Source organism: Cucurbita pepo, chromosome 4 (assembly GCF_057944985.1).
Source record: "Cucurbita pepo subsp. pepo isolate OVF chromosome 4, ASM5794498v1, whole genome shotgun sequence".
Taxonomy (NCBI): domain Eukaryota; kingdom Viridiplantae; phylum Streptophyta; class Magnoliopsida; order Cucurbitales; family Cucurbitaceae; genus Cucurbita; species Cucurbita pepo.
The window spans coordinates 12,782,498-12,805,963 of record NC_141801.1 but is presented as its reverse complement, the minus strand read 5'-3'; the positions used below and the strand labels follow the sequence as shown (position 1 = coordinate 12,805,963).

General features: G+C 37.1%; 2 protein-coding genes and 1 pseudogene across 10 annotated transcripts; 1 reads left to right on the top strand and 2 right to left on the bottom strand.

The window, feature by feature from the left end:
- Positions 1 to 45: 45 nt before the first annotated feature.
- On the bottom strand, positions 46 to 12,541 carry LOC111793522 (UBQ, helicase-c and DEAD-like helicase domain-containing protein). 5 transcript variants are annotated; one of them, XR_015420533.1, is made up of 30 exons: positions 12,217 to 12,527; positions 11,364 to 12,131; positions 10,976 to 11,081; positions 10,793 to 10,890; positions 10,032 to 10,187; positions 9,627 to 9,695; positions 9,312 to 9,434; positions 8,284 to 8,433; positions 8,068 to 8,199; positions 7,892 to 7,971; positions 7,525 to 7,619; positions 7,356 to 7,423; positions 6,219 to 6,308; positions 6,068 to 6,141; positions 5,875 to 5,982; positions 5,654 to 5,729; positions 5,036 to 5,172; positions 4,766 to 4,925; positions 4,493 to 4,672; positions 4,241 to 4,357; positions 3,910 to 4,065; positions 3,478 to 3,645; positions 3,209 to 3,321; positions 1,752 to 1,875; positions 1,480 to 1,575; positions 1,309 to 1,371; positions 1,191 to 1,222; positions 548 to 725; positions 367 to 409; positions 46 to 256 (listed from the first exon to the last, which is right to left on the bottom strand). XR_015420533.1 is itself a non-coding variant. In XM_087122883.1 (27 exons), the coding sequence occupies exons 1-27, from the start codon at positions 12,373 to 12,375 to the stop codon at positions 1,187 to 1,189; spliced, it is 3,702 nt and encodes a 1,233-aa protein (XP_086979009.1). In that variant the 5' UTR covers positions 12,376 to 12,532. The 5 variants fall into 5 exon arrangements, 1 of the variants encoding a protein (XP_086979009.1); XR_015420534.1 differs by having other exon boundaries at positions 46 to 245; XM_087122883.1 differs by lacking the exons at positions 46 to 256; positions 367 to 409; positions 548 to 725 and having other exon boundaries at positions 1,187 to 1,222; positions 12,217 to 12,532.
- A 134-nt stretch (positions 12,542 to 12,675) lies between these two features.
- Positions 12,676 to 17,533, top strand: LOC111793924 (uncharacterized). Of its 5 annotated transcripts, none has more exons than XM_087122887.1 (6): positions 12,676 to 14,388; positions 14,471 to 14,850; positions 14,943 to 15,070; positions 16,058 to 16,194; positions 16,279 to 16,621; positions 16,701 to 17,533. In XM_087122887.1, exons 1-3 carry the CDS (start codon positions 13,831 to 13,833, stop codon positions 15,049 to 15,051), a joined length of 1,047 nt encoding a protein of 348 aa, XP_086979013.1. In that variant the 5' UTR covers positions 12,676 to 13,830; the 3' UTR covers positions 15,052 to 15,070; positions 16,058 to 16,194; positions 16,279 to 16,621; positions 16,701 to 17,533. The 5 variants fall into 5 exon arrangements, with proteins under 5 accessions (XP_086979013.1, XP_086979014.1, XP_086979012.1 ...); XM_087122888.1 differs by having other exon boundaries at positions 16,053 to 16,194; XM_087122886.1 differs by having other exon boundaries at positions 16,036 to 16,194.
- Positions 17,534 to 18,623: 1,090 nt separating this feature from the next.
- On the bottom strand, positions 18,624 to 20,162 carry LOC111793809 (dof zinc finger protein DOF5.4 pseudogene; annotated as a pseudogene).
- Between the last annotated feature and the right edge of the window lie 3,304 nt (positions 20,163 to 23,466).

The window sequence follows — 23,466 nt, the reverse complement described above, 5'->3', positions numbered from 1 at the left end:
AAGTTTTCAACCGATTGGACAACATTAGCGAAGAAAGAGTTAATGGCAAAAAGAGCAATTCCTCTAAAATTTTACTCCCAATTGAAGCCATCATTTCATGTATAATTCTTTTAAGAAACATATATATACATATATCCTAACGAGGTTCAGTCAAGCCTAAGTAATGAATTGTTTGAGCCGTCAGCGCATATAATTGGGAGATGTGATACAATAGTTCTCTGATTTGTGCGAAAGAGCCGATCTACCTGTGAATCGCCTATGCAAAAGTACCCATGAACTTGAATCAGAAAATACACGCATATCACCAAAGGAACTTCAAATTTTTAAAAGAACAGAGTTCTAAGAAATCAAAGTCAGAAACCTTACAGTTCGCAAGTCTCATCGAAATCTCATGCAAGTACTTCATAATCTGATGAAAAAAGAAGAATGGATATCAATCTTCGGCACTATGGGGTCAAACTGACTGATATCGAATAAAGGAAATAGAAGAAGAGAAAGAAAACAAATTTCCAAATGTTCAGAAAGGACAAGAATGATTATTGTTTACCTCAAGCTCAATCAATAACGTTCCGGAGGAGGTTGTTGGCTGTGGGAGCTTCAACACCTATCACAACTCTCAAGTCAATGGCGCAGCGCTGACACGCTCAGGTGGATCAGAGGTGCACTGTCGCCACTCATCAGCACACCACGACTATTTCAGCCACCACCTTCTCTATGCCTACGGGCTATTCATCAGAATGGCAGCAAATTTATTAGGCTGGACTTTGGTGAAATAATTCAAAGGCCAACTGAATTATTGTATTTAGATAGGCTTCATTTCATATGCAAACTAAAGACAAATAACTCTCTGAATTTACTTCCCAACCATTCATAAGTAAACTGGATGAAAATTCCAGCAGAGAATGTTAATACAACTGGGTTAAAAATGTAAAATTAGGACTTCCCATTTTATTATATTTTGATAAGACTTCATTTCATATGCAGGATTTGTGTTGGGTAGTGCAGAGCGTGCATACTTATACTAGGAGGTGTAAGAAGGGGATTTCGCAGTAGACAGTTCGTGTTGAGATATGGGGAGATGAGTGTGGTAAGGAATATTTTGGGCTTTGTGAATTAGTGGGGAGAGATTTCTGACCCTCGAAATAACAGTCTTAATTCGTCCTCAGATTCATGCAATCAAGAAATTTTACCTGTAATATGTTTTCTCTGCATCCAGAACACCCTGAGTGGATGAATAATTCAGTCAATTTCCAAAACAAAGTAGCACGAGCAGAAATAAATTAAGATCCATGGATTACAAGTTCGAACCTTGATAATTAAACTGGCTGCATCCTTGTGTAAAACCTCGTTGTATTCGTGACAGGCCAGACTCTGGGAAAAGGAAAAAAAATCACTCTAACGTCTTAACCTTGACCTACAATTTATTTTTATTTTTCTCTCTATTATTATTATTATTTTGAGAGGGAAATTGAAGCAAACTTGGACACAATTAGGGCAGCCGGTCTCTCCGAAGCAGCAGCAAGAGGTGAGAAGTTCTAAAGCAGCATGCAACAGCTCTATGAAAACGGGTTGAATCTGTTACAAGTTCGGTTAAGTTCTTGATAATAAAAAAAACAACCACATTTCTAATGATTTTGCACACAAAAAAGAAATTGACAGCAGTAAAAAATTCTAGGATCTTGGATCTTCAAGCATTGACCCACACCTAACATACAGGAAAAATACAGCAGCAAGAATTCCATGTTGCTCACCTGAAGTGACATACCAGTTCCTCCAGGATGTTGATCATACAACAGAATCCTTTCTGGAAAATAGCGAGAATCATGAGGATTTGCACATTCAGGAGCCAAGTCAGACATGTTGCAAATTATACGTCTGCAAGAAACAGTGATGAGCTGAGATTGAAAATATGCTGAACTTATAGGATTAACAAAAGAGCAGCAAACATTTATAGATTTTTCTCGTGTTTTTTCTTTCTTCAGTAATTAGAACCTCCAACGTTTATAAGTAATGCCTTGACCTGTTAGCTCCAACTTGTGTCAATTGAAGAGGTGAAGTTGTGAACAGGGTAAGAAAGTGACCACCAAGAGGAAAATTGGAATTTGGCCAAATCAAAGACCTCTCCCCAGTAGCTAACTTCGTGATTATTGCATCACCCAAAGCATAAAGCCCATAGGAATGATGAATTCTTGCTTCTCCACTCAAACCACACAAACCGTGTCCATGTATCAGCCAGACCAAGTTGTACTGAGCCAAGCAATAAATACCCATGATGCATGGAATTCCTTCATACTGTATTCCAAAAGTTGGAAAAATATATCTCTTTCATTTTTCTGAAAGATAGCTCGGTTTCCCATGAGAAAAAGTTTACAAGAATAGATGCCTCAGTCTATTTTGATTTTTCTAGTCAAGGTGCACCAATGTAGCAGAAAGGTCATATAAGGTGCACCAATGCCTCAGTCTATTTTGATTTTTCTTTGCTGAGCATCATTTCAGCTGCATTGAGGCTATAAGGGCTCCTTTATCGTGCATCATTTCAGATGCATTGAGGCTTTGTAATTAAGTTGATAGCAGAAAATTTTGATCTTCATTGGCACCCAACGGTTCAACATTACCCATGAATCTCTGTTTATTCATTCAATGTCTAATCCCAATCCTTCTTTTTGTTCATTCAAAGTCTAATCCCCTAGAGGAAAAAATCTTCAAGCCATCCCCTAGAGTGAAAAAAAAATCTACGGAATCTACAATATACAGATTCACTTAGTTTCTTTGTTCCTCATTCAATGTCTAATCTCAATCCTTCTGTTTACCCTGCTCTCAAAGACTAAAATCCCGAAGATAATTAAATTATTTATTTGATTGTTAACTTTAGGGTGGATAAACACCATGCATTTTATCCAAAGATCTTCTTTCGTAATCCCCTCTTAATGGCGCATGTTATGCATGCAGCATTTGACCTGGATTTCTAAAGGTTTCTCTTCTCTACGAAACTATGGAGCAGAGATCTGGCTAGTTAGTATTAGTTGGATCCCACCTAAAGGATGTAGGGAGATGGTGGAGAAGGTGCTCATTAATCCCCTGACCCCAACCTTCTTTTCTTACAGGTGCTTGTTACAACAGCATGCCATATTTACACGTTCAGTAACACAAAGTTCCAAGAGCATAACCTTTGAAGAAAATTTTAAACACATTTTAACGCAAGACTTACAATGGTACTACATTCAAAAGAGCATGTGAAGCAGCATGCAAGCCTGCACGAAAGTCATAGTTTTTCCTATTCACCTCTTCTTTTATAGATAGTGGTACTGGAATCCAAACTGCCTGCTTAGCATAGCAAGGGAAAATAAGATCAGCAGGAGTGATGGAAGAACTCTTTTTTTTTTTTTTTAAGAAAAAAAGTTAACAAAAACATGACTTGATGGCAGGCCAATTGATTAAAAGAATAGGTCACAAGTACCCTGAGTTTGTAAACTCCACCTGAGAGTTGTACGAATATTTTGGAAGGGAGAGGTCCACTGTGTCAAAAATTTGATTACTTCCTTTCCATATTCGATAGAAACCAAACCAAGTGGTGGTAACTCTGCAATCATTTGCTTGTGCAGTTGTTTTTAAGAGCGGAATATTTGGAGCTCTCCTTGGATAGGCCTAATTAACAACATGAAACTATTTAAAATTGGGAACTACGGAAAAACACTGTAACAATACTTTTTATGGATTTAAAATTTGTCACGTTTCTCCATCGTAAATGCCAAAGCCACAACCCTTTTGAAACAAACCACTTACATTTCTAACAGAGAAATACACTTTCCAAAATCCAAAATTTAGAAGATATGATATCCAATATACAGCAAATATGTAACTTCAGAAAGATAGCGGTTAAAAAGCGACAAGTCAATAAGTCAAACGTACCAAACTACCACCAATAACATGAACGTCAGTGTAATCACGTGTTTTTGTGTAATATTTTAGATCAGCTTCTTCACAGAAAGCAAGCATAGTTGACAAATTCAAGCTTTTGACCAGATAAGTTCGTCCTTGATGCATATAAACAGCACCTTCATAAACCTGAACCACATAGCCGGAAACCTATATTGTTAGTTTCATAAAATGGCAATCGAGCAACCAAAAAGTAGAAATGAAAGGATCCTGCCTCACCTTTTATTAATCTCTTTGAATAAAAAATAGATAGGATTTTGCTTATTAAATACATCAATGGTTTTATTTTCTAAACAGCAGTCACCTGAAAGAAAGCCGTGCTTTCCTCGATCTCTTCGAGAACTTCATTTCGGCACTGATCTACAACTTTGTATCTCTCTGCTTCAATCGCTCGGATACTAACTGAGCGTGAAGGCATTTTCTAGAAAATATTAAAATAGGAACATCATAGTTCAGTTAACCACAGGCTTGTATCAAAATCCAATTTCTGATAAGTAATACACTTTAGTCCATCAACCAAAAGAACAGAGACTGAATCAATTGATTACTTACATACCTCTTTCCCAATATAAGTCCAAATACTTTTGGATGAACCACATGATGGTGCAGGAATCAAATCTCCTCTACTTTTTAGAGACATTAGAGCAGTGTTTAAGCCAGGACCAAACAAATTCTGATCATAAACCATACAAACTGGGTGTTCATATGCAGCACACAACAAATGCTGTTCAAGAACCTAAAAAAGCAGCATCAAGAAATATGAGAACTACAACTTCACTAAAGCGGGGAGTGAGCCACCAATTTCAAGCATCACTATCAAATTTGGAACCTGTTGGTTTTCAGCATCAATATGGCAGCACTCAATTGGGCTCCCAAAAAGTTTTTCAGGGTGTTTCATGAAATATTGATCAAGAGGCCCTTCAAATGCAACATATACAGAAAGAGAAGTCTTTTCTCTCCTTCCTGCCCTGCCTGCTTGTTGCCACAAGCTTCAAAAGAATACAGCAAATGGAGGAATAAAAGTATTAGAAACCAAAAAACCTAAATTAAGGACAAAGTCAAAAGACCAAGTATAACAAAGAAGATTAAGGAACCCTACCTAGCAATACTACCAGGAAAGCCCAAATGCAGAGTTGCATCAATGTGGCCTACATCAATACCCAATTCAAGGGCATTTGTCGCAGCAACACCACAAAGGTTTCCCCCAAAAAAGTCACTCTCTATTCTCCTCCTATCCTGCTCCATATTGAATATGCATTTTTTGGACAAGTTAAATTACAATAAGCATCATAAGAGAAGTACCCAACCCCCCCACCCACCCACATACACATAAAGATAGATGGTAGTTGTGGGATTTTTCATGATCTTTGCGATAAAATCTGGGAGGTGGCTGATTAATGCATCTAAGCCTCCCTCCCCGAAGAGAAGGAAAAAAAAAGAAACTAGGAGAGGACTTTTTGAGGTTTGGACTATAATTCTTTTTTTCTTTTTTTAGTATTTGTTTTTCAGCTCAATCTGGAGCTCTCTATCTAAGCTCTTTCTTAATAAGTCTTCAATGCTAACTAGAGCTCCAACCTTCTTGTGAGGAAGAATTTCGTATCAGTATTTTATTTTGCAATAAGACCAATTTCCTTACATCATGGTTTCCATTCCGCAATTCAAAATATACAGAGATAACAGAATTGTCGTGTTTCAACAATAGAAGCGTCTCATATACCTCAGCAGTGTATCCAGCCCGATAAGCACACACAGACTGAACCAGATGGGGTGCTCTCTCCTTCAGAATTTCACGCCTTTAACAATGAAAAGAATAATTGCAAATTTTAGTTGGAACTATCACTGAACGGCCGAGTGAAATTGAAGTTAGCATAAGTAATAGAATAAATATTAAAACCAAAAAGACAGAATGATATACTAGAACTACAAAGTATCACCTACGTGTAGCATAAAACAAGTTCACAAAGTTTACGAGTTTTACAAAAAGCAATACAGCGAAGTCCATGCTGAACCATTTCTGCAAAGAGCCTCGCAATGTCCATAATTGGGCTGAAAAGGCAAACAAAGTGTTAAATGATATGATACTTTGATTGGTTCTCATCCACTGAAGTCAATAAACATGGAAAGTTGTTGCCTTGGATTTCTGAAATTAGCATTCTTTTCTGTACCCTGCAGAGAATCAATACCTCTCTGAGAATTTTTTGAGGCCTGTACCACAGAAGCAACAAGGAAAAATCAGTATTACTTTATCATGTAATTTATGTTGACAGACCTACAGAGAGTACCATAATAGGATTCCAGAGGATGAATAGTTTTCTGGCAGAAGGACTTCCATCATTTTCAATCAGCTCTAAGCTCGACAGACTTCCAAGTTCCTGAAGCATTACAAAAGGGACATATTTCAATTCATTTACATATTCATAAAGAATGAAGTCAAAGTTGATTTTGCATTGAAAGAATATGACTGGGAAAACGACAAGGATACAGTCATTGCCAATCATTTAAAAGTTAAAGGATGTATAATAAAGGAGAGAGACTTCTTTCATTGATTACTCTCTATACACTCTACTTACTAATCTCTCTCAAGATTTTCTCCAGATCCATACTTTTCCTAATTAATCTCTCTCTTCACACATTTTCTCACACTAGTCTCTCGACACCCCACATCTCACTTATAATAGTTTTTGTGTCAGTAAATAGTTGGTTTTAGAAATTTTTGTGAAGCAAATATCAATCAACCAAAAAAAAAAAACACATTTAAGTATATCAAAATACTTGTGAAAAACTAAAACCAACCCACAAGATGCTTTATTATTAAGCTTTTTTTTTTTTTGTATAAGAAACCGAATTTTCATTGAACAAATGAAAGAATTCCAAGAAATAAAAAATAATAATAATCATTAAAAAAAAAAAAAAAAAAAAACCAAGCCCAAGAGAAGCTGGAGTACAAAATTAACCACAAAAGGGCCTCCAATCCAAAAGTAACCAACTACAAAAACGGGTCCAATCAAAAGAACGAGACCAAGGTTATAATTACACCCAAAAAAAAAAAAAAAACTAGATTTAATATTAAGCATTTTTTAGAAAGACTTATAACAGAAACAAGAGAACTTCTTGTAAAAGCACTCTATTACACACCCTTCGTATGCCTGGATTGAATCTCATCCATCATGTTGCCACTTTTTTGACACTTCATTATGTCAACAAAAGACACTAGACTAAAATTATAGCAAAGAGAACAATTAAGTCAGAGTAGACAAAACATATATTGCACTAATGAAGATGCTTCTATACATTTTCAAACGAGTGTCAAGAGAAAAACAGGATGCATAATTAAATTGTTTGATATTTTTTGTACTAAAAAACAACAGTAGACATCTATACTAAGAGCACATGGCTTTAGCAATAGTCATTACAATTACCATGCAATGTTGGCGTGGATTTGCAGAAGTTGCTGTACAGAATATAAAAGAAGGATCACTTCCATACACTGCACAAGAAAACAGAATATTTTTTACAACAAAATTAAAGTTGAAATTTAGATGAATAACTCCCTCAATTTCCATTTACACGCTAGGTGGTAATCCACACCATGAGAGCAAAGCCGGCGAAGTCTCCGTATTATTAATGCAGTATGACATCCAAATGCTCCCTTATAAGTATGAGCCTCATCAATGACTATAAACCTGGGTAAGAAAATCAAGTGATAAAATCTTGAGGTAGATGTACACAATATTGACAGTTTAATGTGTGAAACATCAGCATAATTAGTGCACACGCAACCAGCAAGAACAATACAAGGCAATCAAATTAATTGAGGATAAACATAAAGGCCAAAGTATTTAAAAAAGAAAGAAGACAAAAGTTAGAGAGAGAATGATACAAGGGATGGAACATGGTACCACATAGAGTGAACATTGAACAACGGAAAGATAAACTGTGAAGTGTGACACATTACCGCAGATTTGATAATATCCGACTAAATTGTCTGTGCTGTGGCAGGATTGATAGATGTAGCATATCAGGATTTGTGATTAACTGTATAAGAACAGAACATTTTAGCAGGAACTTGGTTTTCAGACTAACGTTTAGGGAAGGAAGGAGAAGGCTTAAGAAAAGGCCTTCATAAATTACCAGCCTAGCATTATCACGCAATAAAATCCGGTCAGACTGTGAGGTATCACCATCATAAATGCCAATGTTAAGGTCAGCATTAAACCCTTTCATCATGACAAGCAAATTTCTGAGTTGATCTTGAGCTAAGGCCTAAATGTGTAAAAAGATTTAGTATTTCAATACAAAGCAAATTTGTATCAAACAACTTATCCAATAATGCAGCAGAGAACATACCTTAGTTGGAAATAAGTAAATAGCACATGATGAGACATCTTGAGACATTGATTCAAGAACTGGCAAGTTATAGCACAGAGATTTTCCACTTGATGTCATTGTAGCAACTGCAACATGATTTCCAGCCAGGGAGGCTTCTATCGACCTTGTCTATCAAGTTCAATATAGTAGAAATGCAAAACAGTTTTTTTTCTATTAAAGAAAATGTATTCAACTCAAAATGAATATATACAAGTTATAAGTCGTATCAACCCACAAGTGAGGCACGGAGTTCACAAAAGTTCACTCCAGTGAGCCTTGATTAAAAAAATAAAATAAAATAGAACTGTCATGATCACAAAAGGAATTGATGATGGACATGGGGATAAAGTAGAAGCAATAAATCTCACGCTAGCAAAGACAATATGGAAAGGACATCAACCAAAAAAGGTGAAGTTCTTCCTTTGGGAAATAGCGCATAAAGCCATCAGCACAAGTGAAAATCTTCAAAAAAGAATGCCTTACATCACTCTCTCTCCAAATTGGTGTCCACTATGCAAGAAAGCAAACGAATCACAAAGTCACTTGTTTATGCAATGCACATACACTCAAAATTTATGGACAACGATTCTTAATATATTCGGATGACATCTCACATTTCCTAGGGAGGTAAAGGATTTTTTGGATATGGCCTTAACGTACCACCCTTTCAAGAACGCAAAAGCCCTATTATGGAAAAACCTCATCATGGCTTTCTTTTGGAATCTGTGGAAAGAAAGAACTCATAGAATATTTGCAGAAACGACACAGATCTACACAAAACTTTTCGACAATGTTGTTTACCAAGCTATATCTTAGTGTAAACTGTCTAATATTTTTACTTCCTATAGTTATACCTCCCTCATTGCAAATTGGGAAAGTCTTTTGTAAACATCATGGATTATACATCCCTCTTGTAAATTTCACTCATCAATGAAATTGTCTCTTATAAAAATAAAAAAATAAAAAAATAAAAAATGATCACAAAAAGACTTGAACAGAGTGCATACCTGATGGCTATACAACTTTGCTACTCCAATACATTTAAGTGCTGATATAACATTATTAGAAAGTTCCTCCGGAATTTCCACATAATTAGCTTTTCTAGCCGCAATATCTTCCACGTGCACTATCTGTTTAGAGAATTATACATATCAAACTTCTCAATTAACAACTAAAAATATGTGGAAAAGACAACTTTAATGCTAATTCCACTTTTTCATTGGATGGTCTAGTCAACCATTGACAGACTACGACTAACCATGTTGATTTATCAATTAATTAAATAAAATTTGAGCCCGTGTTTCACTTCCTCAGCCACATACCTGGCCCTCAGATCCAATACCCTTTTCAAGATGTTCAACCATATTCTCAGGTAAGAGTTTCGAAGTGTCCTGTCAAGCCAAGAAACCATATGGCTGTTGTAATTAAGCATACAAACCATGCAGTAAACTATTATAGACATGAAATTAGAGGTAAAACTTTTGGATTCATGAATGCTGTATGTAAAAAGGTTGATATAAACTTTTATAGTCAAATGTGAATGGGCAGTAGACACACAAGCACACTTCATGGGATAGCAAAGTTTAGAAAATCACATCTCTTGCAAAGAAAAATCAACATCAAAGCTCAAAATATTTTTGATTTCCTGTCAGATTTTGCATTGACAATTTGCAAAAAGAGAACCAAACGACTCCATAACTAAATATATACCAACGAAAATTTCATACATGACATTGTATTCGGTCAGATTTAAAACTCGACGAAGCCATGTCACTTTTTTTTGCTCGCTTTGCTTCATTTCCATCCACAGCAGACGCTTTTGACGTAATTAAATCTTCCAAAGAAAAAGACACACATATCTCACTTCTGCTTCCATGTCTAAGCTGCATTTCGCACCAGCCAATGAATTAAACACTGAATAAAGAAACTGATACACAGATACTAGCTGGATAATAAACCCAAATGAATGCACAGATAAAGATGAGACTGCAATGCAAAAATTTTAAATCATATTCATCGTCCTTTGTTGTTTTGAAGTCATCATCATATCTGTTGGACCACTTGGGAACTTCTGGTCAGATATTAAACTCATTTCCACCGATACATAATAAAACAATACTTGAAAAGCGTTCTTAATTCTTAAGAACTATTAACATGACTTGGATTATTTATTCCTAATATTCGGCACCGTTTGTTTCAAAGCACGCGTGTCATCCACAAGGAGAAGGGATAGGAGAAGTCCTGACTGGATATTGAAATTGAGAAAATCTGGGTATATATACGAGACACGAAGGAGGAGATATATGGCAACAATACCATCTGGGTAACAAGAAATCTTGAAGTATGATAAATTCATTCAACTCTATTAAACTACTCATCTTATAAAACTTCAACGGTGTGAATAACAACATGGATGATCTTAAGTCATTTCTTCGTCGCGAAAACATTTTATAACAAAACCAACGAGACAAGGAACAGTTAAACACACCATATGGCCTTTAATAGCATCCCAAAGGTAAAATTTAAATGATTTTTCCCGCCTCTTCAATGGAGTGATATCTGTTGGTGCTTTGGACAGTTTATATGCTGTAGAGCAACAACGTTAGGTAAATAAAGCAAAATCCAATTGGAAATCGAATACATCTCAATCATGGTCTGAATTTCAACTTACCCGTATTATCAGCTGTCCATCGACTATTTTGTGCGGTCAAATAAATAACAATGATAATCTTATCATCATAGCTATCTTCCAAAGTGCCACTTGCAAAATGTACTACCTGGCACGGGCAGAATATGTACTAGTTAAAACTGTAGGCTGGGTGAATGATTGATGATGTAATAGCATGAGTTCTTAAGAAATCCATACACAACGAAAAAGAACCTAGTCATTACAATTTGACAATTATCCATCACTCGTAATGTATTTTTGTCGCTTAAGCTATTTTCCATTATTTAGCATGTAAATTGACAACCAAGAATTTCTTTGCAATTTCTCGTTATGATGATATAATGATCCCCCATTAAACTTGGAAAACGCTCACGGACACCGAATCAAGTACCTTGGGACAGAGAAGAGAGAGATGCTTCATGTCCTCCATACGAAGCGTAATTCCATGTTTCTGCAGCAGGTCCATTGCTTGTTCCAACCGACTTGCAGTTATAATTTCCTCTCGTAGTTGAGCAAACATTGATAAAACATTTAAGAAAGCAAATGCCTTCATTATCTTCTTCAGCCATACTGGACATAGGCATGAAGAACAAAGTGTTCTATTTGGCGCTTTTCTGTTACCACTTCGGGTATTAGCTTGTTTTGCCAACAAGCACTTCTCATTACGTGGGTCTGATAAACAATCCACAGACTCCAAAAACTTAATCAAGTTTTCACAATTGTATTCGCTTAAAAATTCCACAGTAGGAGACGATAACAAGTTCCTCAAAATGTCATCTAAAATCCCATTCGAGTCATCACAAACGAAACCCTTTTTCTCTTTTGCTTTCAAACTAGAAGAACCGGTACTACATGTCGCTGCCAGTTCAGCATCAACACCTCCAGTTTCAAAATTCCCTCTCTCACTCTCGAGGCCATTTCCCTCTCTCCCTTGAACAGAACAGTCATGTAAGTACGACAAATCCTGGACCATATCGGACCATGCAGAATCAGCGAATTGAGAAATTGAGCTTCCGCCCGAAACACTGGATCCTTGTACATATTGATCGCGAAGTTGGGGCTTGGAAGATTCCTTTTTAGTAAATGGAATGAGCACTAGAAATTCGCCTTTGTCAATGCGGCATGCACTAATTTCACTCTGCGGTTTCAACTTAGTACCCTGAAACGAAAATGTCAAGTATCATCAAGCAAAACCAAAAGTAGACGTATAGGGAGGGATAGAGAGAGATTGAGACGTTCATTGCCTTAGAAAAGAGGTGAAAATTGGGGGAAACGGTGGCAGAGGGGAAATTCTTCCTGAGTAGAAGTTTAAGGTCCTCAATTGTTCTGTTGCCGGAAATGGAGATGGTCAGTGATTCTCCGGTTAGGGTTTTGATTCGGATTTCACTCTCACTCTCCTCCATTGCAATCTCTCTCCTTCTAGAGCTTCTTTCTGGAGTCCATTTTATACGGCCAGGAATTTGGCGGGGAAGATGATCGTTTCGCTCACCGGCAACGTGAAGTTGGCGTCAAAGCACTTGATTTATGGGCCGTGTATTTTACTGTTATTGGGCTTCGTCGTGTAAAAGCCCAGATAATTGGGCCTCTAGTCTGTCGGGCCTAATCAGAATTTGGGCTTACTGAAACGCACCGTATTTTCTTTTCTTTTCTTATTTCGTATTTTAAATTACAAATATTTAAATTTATAACTATGTATTAATCAGGTTAAATAATTCATCTGGGTAACAAGAAATAATTCATCTTTATCCGTCTCAACAGGAAGTTGCGGATTTCAGCTGCGACAAGCTATCGTGGAGGGAGAGTACAACGGCAACGTAGTCGGAGGGACGGCGGTTTTCCGGCTGGTTCGTGGGTATCGCTCAGCCAGGACATTCCCGTTTCAGAGAAATGGATGCTGTGATTGGCTACCATTTTACACTGGTTCATGATCTCTACAGCTATTCCGGTCGAATAAGATTAAGGATTCCGTATTTTCCGACGAGATTCATTACAATTGTACTGAATAAATTTTCGTAGTCTGGACGCTTACATTCATATCTTCTATTAGCTAGTGCATTCGAATATCATCATTAACTTTCCATAATTCATTGAATTGAATGAAGCTGTTTCTATATAGGGCTGTGCAGCAAATAGAGATTTAGTCAATGTAGACCGTTAAAACTTTTATGGGCATTCAATGTGTGCTAGCTGCCTCCATTTATGCGTTTGAGTTACATCTGCTTTATAAGGCCCTGTAATTCTGCAGGCTTAACTTTTACTTTGATCTTTCTCTAATCTTTATGGAGATGGAGATTGGAGATTTCAATTTTTACTGTCCTTTAGACGTTACTTTCTTGATGTTCTCCAAGTGTTTGCATTTGCTTCAGCTCTGACATTGGCAAGGTATTGTCTAAGATTTATCTGGTCTGAAAGCAGGTGTTGATCATCTGTACATTTTATTTGTGCAGGAATTGTTGGGATGAGATTGCTTGATTTGAAGGGTTTCTCAAATCTTATGATTGTTTATATATATGTATATATATGTTCATAGTAATTTCAGAGGTCTTTGTTTGGCTGCTGAGAAAAGAAAGAAGGGAAGAAACTTAGACTTGGGATCTTTCTTGTGAAAATGATAGTGTTGGTTTTGGTTACATTCTAGACTGTTTCTGATATTCAATCAGAGGAGCTGACTTTCCCAAAACAACATTAAATAGAATGTCTGTTTGTTTTCCATGTCATGGAATCAATTATAAGATGATTGATGTCTGATTGTGTGTTTTATTTAGTGTTGCACAAATTCATTGTCAGCCTCATAAGAATTGGAAGGATCAACCTTACCAACCAGGAAATTTGGTGATCTGTTCATCATTAAAGAATAAATGAGGAATGAATTTTCAGATTTGGTAGTGAACAATATGTGTAAAAGTCCAAGCATGGAGAAGAACAAAGGGAAAGTTGATGATGTTGAGTCATTTAAGAGAAGAAACTGTATTGTACAAGAGAGTGAAGATGATCCTGGTGAATCAGAAGCAAGTGGAGATAGAATGAGTCGGTATTCCTCGACGAGTTCAATCAACGACGAGCTGCCCGAGCTTGTCGTTTTCCTTCAAGAAACCAACTATGAATTTGTGAAAGACATTTGCATTGACAAAGCAGGAACTTCTTGTGAGGAGTGCTTTGAGGAGAACTGTGACACACAAAATGGTTATGTAGCCTGCATGCTCAAAAGTAATGTAGCAGAAAGCGACATCAAAACAACTGAAGAATCTGAGGACTTGGAGTCGTCGATTTTGAGTACTGACTCAACACAGGTCGTTGAGAAAAATTTATTGAACAAAGTAAATGAGAACCAAAAGTTTTGTTATGATGCAAAAGATGATATCCCTTCTGACTTTTCCAATAAGAAATCTGTGCCTAAATTGCATCTTGATAGAAAGGTGGAATAAACTCAGCTTAGCTTACTTGTTCATATCTTTGTAAAATTCAATGACTTGATTTGATTGTCTGCAAACTTTGTAGGTAACAGGTAAAAGGGTAGCAGCTTCTTCCAACTCTATTGCAATATCATTGACTAAGATACTTGATGAGAACAAGCTCAAAGGCAAAGGAGTTGCTGGAAGCAACAATGAACATGGAAACGTCTTTCACGATTCCGGTTTATCACCGAGCGGAGTAGGGGGCGGTGGCAGGACATCCACAGCCGAAGACTATGCACCAGAAAACCAAACAGGACGGTACAGAAGCATTTATGGCTTTGTTTATCAGAGAGATGATGGTTCCTCTGAGGTTGATCCTGCTTTCAACACAGTGAGAAGGCCCTCATTTTCATCTTATGTGGGCAGTGACTCACTTGGGTCGAATGACAGCACCAACAGCTCACATTCTTTTGCTTTTCCAATGTAATTTTGCTTATCTTTTCATTAGCTCTTGCTCCCTCATTTGTTGAAACTGAAACATATAGCTTATTATCTTCGCCTTCTTGAATTCACAGTTTACAGACAGAATGGAATGGAAGCCCAGAAAGAATGGCGACCGCTGACCCGAGGCAAACACGAAGGCTGCAACTGTGGAGGCTATGTCTTCCCTGCTGCAATTTCTGAGCATCTTATTGCCCAACCTGTCAGTGTTCTTCATTGTTTTACTCACATTCATTATCATTTTGTATAAGATATGTAAAATTGCATTGAGCCCAAAATTTTAAGTTTATAATCATAAAAAAATAATGTTCTGGATACACCCTTTAGATTTGCTCTCACTTTTACCTCAATATTAGCTTTTAGAGAAAATAAGACATTTGGAAGTGTCTTACATCTCTAGTATTATGTTAAAAACAACTTAACTCAAAAGTTAGGAAGGAACAGTAATAACCCGAGTGACCCAAGCTCACTGCTAGCAGATATTGTCCTCTTTAGACTTTTCCTTCTAGGCTTCCCTCAAAGTTTTAAAACACGTTTGCTAGGGAGAGTTTTCCATACCTTATAAAGAATGTTTCGTTTCCCTCTCCAACTGATGTGGGATCTCACAATCCACCTTTCTCGGGCCAGCGTCCTCGTTGGCACACCGCCCGGTGTCTAGCTCTGATACCATTTGTAACAGCTCAAGTCCACCGCTAGCAGATATCTCTTTGGGGTTTCTCTTTTGGGTTTCCCCTCAAAGTTTTAAAATGCATCTATTAGAGAGAGGTTTCCACGCCCTTATAAAGAATGTTTCGTTCCCCTCTCCAACCGATGTGGAATTTCACTGGAACACTCCATTGGGAGGATATGCCCAGCTAAGAAGATAAAATTTCTCATACCTTAAATAGTTTAAGATTTTGGTTCGACTATTTGAGAAAAATTCAAATATTACCCCATACCTACTTCTTCAATTTAACTTTTGACACCTTACTAAGTAATATACAATTTTATTCAAATAACGTCACACTATTCTCGAACGCTATTGATGTGGTGAATTATAAATGGAAGTATGGTTAAATGTAGTACTAGAAAAGTAATGTCCTCTCTATTAGTGAGTTAATATAGCATTAAAGTACTATGTTCTGAGCTTAAATGTTTGTCATTTCATATTAATAATCTATCTGTTAGCCCTCTTATATGGGTAGTATAGGAGCCCACACATGAAGAGATTGTCAAGGAGAAAATTGAAAACATTGAACTCATAGGTCTGAATCTGATGCTGATTTAACCTATGCATAAACACAAAGAAACGTGGTCCTACACTTAATCCTTAGACAGATACTCCAAGTAAACAACAGTTGCTTATGAAACTATCTACCACATTCTTAATCCCTCATTGCTGAAATTTGACATCTCTTTGGCTTCTGACAGGCTCAAAAGATAGTTGAAATCAGGTGAAGAAGATGAGATGGTGGCATAGCAAGATAAGATGTTCCTCAATGATAAAAGAGGACCACAATCAGTTTGCTGGAAGTTTCTAGAGATCTGTTGAGGCAAATGGTTGAGTTGATAGATAGCTCAGTCCAATGCCGACCCAACTTGGAAGGATTCAACTCAATGGTGCCCACTTTTGGTATTAGAGTCTTGAAGGTAAGTATCTAATGATGCTCCATTGGACCATATAATATGCAGTGGAAACCACTGTTGGCCAAATGAAAAAGGAGAAGAAAAAACCATTATCTTGGGAACGCAAATGCCAAATCTGTCTGTTTAGGTAACACTTTCTTTTCAACTATTACGTCCCACTCCAATGCCATGCCACCATGTTTTGATTAAGTCTAAACAACTCTCAGGTAGCACGAGATTTGCAGGGGTTGACAGAGTCATCGAGCAGGCAGGGGGGCGGGTGATGGAAAGTAAGGACCACCATCAGCCACCACCATGTGCCAACCCCGAATCGAAGGCACGTCATTGCTCGGCCAACGCCACAATCAATTGCCATCTAAATTATGAATGTTGAGGCCTTTTAGAAGCAGGATGGGGGCGACAATGAAAACTGACCCTTCACAAGTCACGTCTCACTTGATCAAACATGCCAATTCCCATTACAGGACCATTGCAGCTGAGTGAGTACCTTGGAGCAATCCAATATCCATCCACACAAGCAACCACAGAGAGATAGAAGTGGGAATTGGAGTCAAACATTAACATTTCACTCCAACACTCGACTCGATCAGCTTCTCTCGAGTCGAAATTCGAGGTTTCATGGCCGATATGGAGGAGAAAAGTTAAACAAAAATGAGATGCTAGGACCACAAAAGGCATGTGATAATGAGTCAGCTGAGACAAAGGGGGGGTTTTGGTTAGCAATGGTAATCAAAGAGCAAGTGACAGATGGGCCTTTGGGGCAGAAGAAAGGCAAGGCTTATCAGCCTTTTCATTATCAAATAAATGCTAAGATTACATGTGAGCTGTGATGCTTCAATTCACAGCTCAAGGACCCATCTCTTTCAATTTTAATTACATTTTTTTTCTCTTTTCTAGGCATTTTGAGTCTTTTTTTTTTCGCTAAATGTTGAAAAATATGGAGCATTTGAGGAAGCCATAACAATAGGAAGAAGAGAGGAAATTCTGTGTAGCGGTAACATATGCACCACTAGTAGATATTGTCCGTTTTGGCTTGTTATATATCGACATCAACTTCGCGTTTTTAAAACGAGTATGTTAGGGAGTGGTTTCTATACCCTTATAAGAAATGTTTCGTTTCCCTCTTCAACTGATGTAAGATCTCACAATCCACCCCTTGGAGGCCCAGTGTCCACGCTGACACGCCCCTTGGGAGCCTAGTGTCTACGCTGACACACCACCCCACAATTCACCCCATTTGGAGACCTAGTATCTTCATTGACACACCACCCAGTAGTATTTTGCTCTGATATCATTTGTAACTGCTCAAACACACCGCTAGTAAATATTGTCTGTTTTAATCTAATACCTATCATGTTAAGGAGAAATTTTTACACCCTTGAAAGAAATGTTTCATTCCCATAGAGTATTACTAACCCCTCATGCATAAGTTTCAGAGTATTACTTACCCCTCATGCATAAGTTTCCTCTTTCAATGGGTTCAATTTCTGTAATTTCGTACATTTTATTTTTATCTTTTAATTATGTAACCGACAATATAAGAATGGGAGATATTATTATAAATTTATTAGAAGAGACGAAAGAGAGGTGTATTTATTACTAGACTAAATAAATAATTAATAAAAGAAAAAAAAATCCACTTTATTTACCACGGAGGTGCATTTATTACCACAAAGTCACACTGTAAAAAACTGTTTCAAGTCATAAAGGATGGAGAAGACAGAGTCGGCCCACTCGGAGCAAATCCTCCATATTCTCGTCCTTTGAAGAAGATACGTGGCCCCCACGTCACCCCTAACGCTTCCACGTCATCATAATCCTCACCAAATCACCATATATCATCAGTACCGTATCCCTACCCCTACCACCCTCGGCCTGAAAGACAGGACAAACCGACCTCCTCACCTGTCACCTATCACCTAAACCCACGTGGCTCCCCTACCCCACCTTACGTGGACTCATAATATCGCATGCTGACTCTGGGCCCCACTTCCCCCTCCCTTCAACCGACTTCGTACGTCACCCGTCGTCTTCTTAATTTCAAAATTAATTAATTAACCTTATTTAACAGCAATTTTTTTTTAAAAAATAACGATAATAAATATTTTAATAAACTATAGGGGCATTGATTTACATAGAGACGAAGTAAAGAAGGAAGCATAATTTTTTCCCATTTTTTCCTTTTTTTTTTTTTTCCACTGAGAGATATTTCTTTAATTTTATACTAAAATTAGGAAAAAAAATAAAATTAGAAATTAGAAAAAAATAGGAAATGGTGGGCTAAGAAAGTCTTGACCGTGGTCTGCAGCGATTTACGGAAGGTACAGATTGGGGGGGTCTGGATCACTCCATTGATTTTGACTCCAGTATGCTTGATCAACGGCGTTGGGAAGATCAAAAAGAACCTGATGATCTCCGTTTGACTGCCAATCCAACGGTCCAAATCCAATGTTACTTGATCTGCTATTCTGCAGCCCTGATGGATCGACGTGAGCCGTCTGATCCATGTACCCGCCGCCGCTGCCGCCGCCTGTGATTTCCTGCATCTTTAGTTCGTCGTTAACGTTCATCATTCTCTGTGGCGTCCATTGATTTTGAAACTGATGATTCATCGCGAAAGGCGTCGCGTCAGCGATGTTGCCGAATCCAAACGGCAATGTCTCGTTCGACGACGTGATCAAGCTCGTGAAGCTTCCGATTTCCGAGAAAATTCCGCAGTCCGAAACTGTAGCTGCCGCCATCTCGAAATTCGTGTTTGTACTCGGATTGGGGAACAATTTCGAATCCTGTACGGTTAATAGAGTCGACGCGGAACTCGTAGATGGAGCGGAAACAGCCTCGGTTGCGGCGGCGGCGGTTGTTGTTGCGGCGGTGAGGCTAGAGCTCTCGCTGCTAGAATGAGAGGTGGATTTCTGTTCGTGAAGTGGAGGTGGTGGCCCGGTTGTGTCAGATGTCGGCTTGGACTTGGAAGCTCGTTTGGTTTTCCGACAGCCACCACCGACAGGAACGTTGCGTAGGACGCCGCCTTTGGTCCAGTAACGGCGGCAGCTCTTGCAGAAGTGACGAGGCTGAGAGAGATTATAGTTATTGTAATAACAGAACTTTGTATTGAGAGAATCACACCTTGGGCACTTCAAGGCTTGGTGGTTCTGGTGGTGGTGGTGGAGGTGGGGCCTCAGGCTACGGTCCCCGCCGCCACCTCCTCCGCCGCCAAACAAGCGGCTTCCGCCACCAATCGAGTGTATGCCCTGCATTTCCAGAGCCAAACGAAAGCAATTTCTTGAAGATGGGCAGAGGAGAAAAGAAAATTAATTTTTTTTTTTTTTTTTTTTTTTTTTTTTTTGGGTGGGAGTGTTTGATGGGCTTATGATGATAAAGAAATTTGGGGAAGTGTGTGATATAACGGAGCTGAGTCTCTGAATCTCAGCTTCTAAACACTGACAAATATCCCCTGCGCAGCTTCAAATGTCTAATGTTTTTTTAGTAAATTTGAGGCATTTCAGGGGTAAAATCGGGAAAACCCAGAGGCCAAGTTGAATAAGGGAGGACCGTACGGTCGGGGAGAGTTGATGTGGTGGATGACCGACACGTGGACGGACGACAGCAGTAGGTCCTTTTCGACCACACAATCTGCTTGTCGACTTGTCGGCCATACTAATTTATCTGCAAGGCTTGAGCTTAAATGGATCAGGCATTGCCACGTTTCAGCTACTGATTGGGTGATTATAAAATGCTTGTATAATTCCGTTTGTACAGTATTATTGTGCGAGCGGAACCTTATCTGTATTATCAGCATCAAGAATCAACATTCCATACATCATAACATCATTAAATATTTTTTTAGTATGCATAAAACTAGACTGCTTCTCCACATCGTAGCGTTTATAGATTTCTTAAACAAATTCCCGAACAAACGGCTAGCGATGATTCCTATGTCCCTTCGAGTCTCGTTTGATTTTGATAGTTACTTTATACATTCGATTGATTGATGTTTGGATGCACAATTGGATTTTGATTTTCTGGTTCGTAAAATAAGTGACAGTGGTGTTTCTCCCACGTCTATTTATTGATGAGTTCGAGCATAGAATCGAAGGTAGGGTAACTAACACGGTCATCTGGACTGATCAAAGACAACCAAACTAGTTTCGAACACTCGTATTGGTCATAAAAAGTTTTGAAATTTATCGATGTAAGGGTGGAGAAATCTCTCCCTAAGACACGGGTTTTTAAACTTTAAGAGGAAGCACAAAGTGAACAATATTTTGTGGACTTTGACTATTACAAATGGTATTAGAATTGGTCACTGTCAGCGTGACATAGAGAATGCTAGTGGTGGGCTTAGACCAATATTTCACATTTTTAATATTTTTATTAAATATCATTCTAATACGATGTACGGTGAGGTGAATAAGAACAAGAACGTACCTAGATTAGGATAATTAATTTAATGAAGCCAATTAATCAAGTGATTAGTGCACCCACGATCCGTCACCTTCCTCCCTGGAAGTTAAAATATATGTAATTAATGCGCCCACCATTCTGTGAAATGCCTTTTAGCCTAACTACTTAAATTATAATTATCCACCAAATTCATCATTATTTTATCCTTCTTATTATATGATTCACAAATCCTTAAATCTCCATAATAACTTTCCATGTGTTTTGCATCAAATCGCACCATATTCTTAAATAATTTCATTTCTTATTTTTTATAAAAATAATTTAAATCTTTTTTTTTTTTTGTTATATATATTATAACGCTCAAATAATAAAATACACATGAATAAACCAATACTGATACTGAGAATATAAAATTTAGTTTAAAAATATTTAAAATAATGAATACTTATTATATATACCAACTAAATGCACATAAATTTTTAGAAAAATGTGTTTAATTTTGATTGGAGGTGACATAAACCCTAGTGCTCTACAGGTAATTGGAACCTAGCTAGATGCTTTGTTTATTTTATTTTATTTTATTTTATTTTATTTTATTTATTTTTTAAAAAATGATCCATAATGGAATCCACTCTTCATTTTGGACAATAAATGTAATTATTAAACTACACTTCACATTCATCATTTCTCCACTTGTTTATATGTTGATAAATTTAGCCTTCACAGTGACCTTTTATTACGACGTCGTATTAATTTTAATTTAATTTTTTTAATTTGATTTCAGAATTGCTTCGAATATATTTTTTTAACCCTAAATTAAAATTCATTATTTACCAATTTAAAGTTATAAAATTGTTATTAAATTAAATTCGATGGAGGGCAAGAGGAATGGGCCCCACTGGGCCCACCGCACCTGCACGCAGAAAATATGTCTTTCATTCCTCCTTCCCTCACACCAAAATGTCTTCAAGCTTATGGCCCTATGTTTTTTTTTATTTATAATTTTAAATAAATTAATTTGTTTTATTATACCCAATTAAAAAATGTAATTCTCCGACCTCTACTATCCAATCGAAGAAAAGATAGCTAGCCTCTCGATATCGAATCATGTTTTTTATATAGCATTTCAATCGAATGACTGTGAAATTGTGTAACGTTAAAAGCTCACAGTCAACAAATCTTGTCCATTTTAGCTTCTTATATATTGTCATCAGTCTCATATTTTTAAAACCCATCTTTTAGAGACTTCACAACCAATCTCACAATCCATTCCATTGGGCCCAACGTCCTCGCTCGCACACCTTCCAATATTTGGCTCTGATATCGTTAGTAACAGCCCAAATCCACTACTAATAAATATTGTCTACTTTGACCCGTTATGTATCGGCGTCAATCTCACCGTTTTAAAACGGGAGAAATTTCCACATACTTATAAGAAATGCTTCATTTCTCTCTCCAATCAAGCAGAATATTTTCAATATATATTACTGGTAATGAATTATATACGTAGATAGTTTTTAATTAGGTTCACATTAAAAAAATGTAGGACAGTGAAGGTGAAAAAACAGGGCTGTGATTCACAGCCAAAACATAAATGGGAAGAGAGGGTAAAATCCAACCGTCCGGGTGGGGCTGTCCTGGTGGGTGACGGTGACATTAGAAAAATCCATTCTGGGAGGTCTTTATCATCAGGATATACTGCTGACGTTGCCCCACGTGTGCCTATAATTTATATTTCCAAATTATTTTCCCTATAAAAATTCTACAAAATTCATAATTTATATTAATTATTAACTAATATTAAGATAATTTTAAAACATCGTTCCATATAATTAAAAATTGCATGGATAATCGGTTAGTAAATGAGTTAATTAAATGCTAATCACCAACCTCATTACATTGCATTATAACTAATTAATTACGATTAGACTAACTCTAAACATACAACTCCATAAATTAATAATTACGACGACTAAAATTAAATTATTTTTTGATATAATGAATCGTACCTAAATTAAATTTATTTATAAAGTTTGTATTTAAATAAATAAGCTAAAATATTACGAGTTCGGGAATATATGGACTAAAATAGTATTTTAGCGCTCGAGAATAGATAGTGTGAAAAGATAAGGAAGAGGGAATTGAAAGGAAATGACATAGAAATTGTTCACATGGAGATGGGGTCCAATATTAGGTTTATGCTCTCTTTCTCTCTCTACAAATTTCAAACCCTAATTCTCTCTCATCCTAATTAGCTTTTGAGCCCTGAGAATTTATTTTATAATTTTGTGTTAAAGAAAATATATTTTATTTTATTTTATTTTATTTGGTTTTAAGAATTATTTAAATCGAATGTTATGTGAGATCCTACGTCCGTTGGAGAGGGAAACGAAACATTCTTTATGAGAGTGTGGAGACCTCTCTCTAGAAGAACATTTTAAAATCATTAGTCTGACCGATATATAATGGGCTAGAGTAGACAATATCTGGGCTATTACAAGTGTGAGATTTCATGTCGGTTGAAGAGAGAAACGAAACATTTCTACTAGGGTGTGTAAACCTCTCCCTAGA

Bases quoted from the DNA above. Each gene is read 5' to 3' on its own strand.
- LOC111793924 (XM_087122885.1), top strand. From the start codon at position 13,831: ATGAGGAATGAATTTTCAGATTTGGTAGTGAACAATATGTGTAAAAGT. The intron at 14,389-14,470 runs GTGGAATAAACT...CAAACTTTGTAG, and splicing joins AATTGCATCTTGATAGAAAG to GTAACAGGTAAAAGGGTAGC. The intron at 14,851-14,942 runs GTAATTTTGCTT...TTGAATTCACAG, and splicing joins CATTCTTTTGCTTTTCCAAT to TTTACAGACAGAATGGAATG.
- LOC111793522 (XM_087122883.1), bottom strand. From the start codon at position 12,375: ATGGAGGAGAGTGAGAGTGAAATCCGAATCAAAACCCTAACCGGAGAA. The intron at 9,696-10,031 runs GTATGAAATTTT...TTGGCTTGACAG, and splicing joins CTGACCGAATACAATGTCAT to GACACTTCGAAACTCTTACC. The intron at 3,646-3,909 runs GTACGTTTGACT...GTTGTTAATTAG, and splicing joins ATGTTATTGGTGGTAGTTTG to GCCTATCCAAGGAGAGCTCC.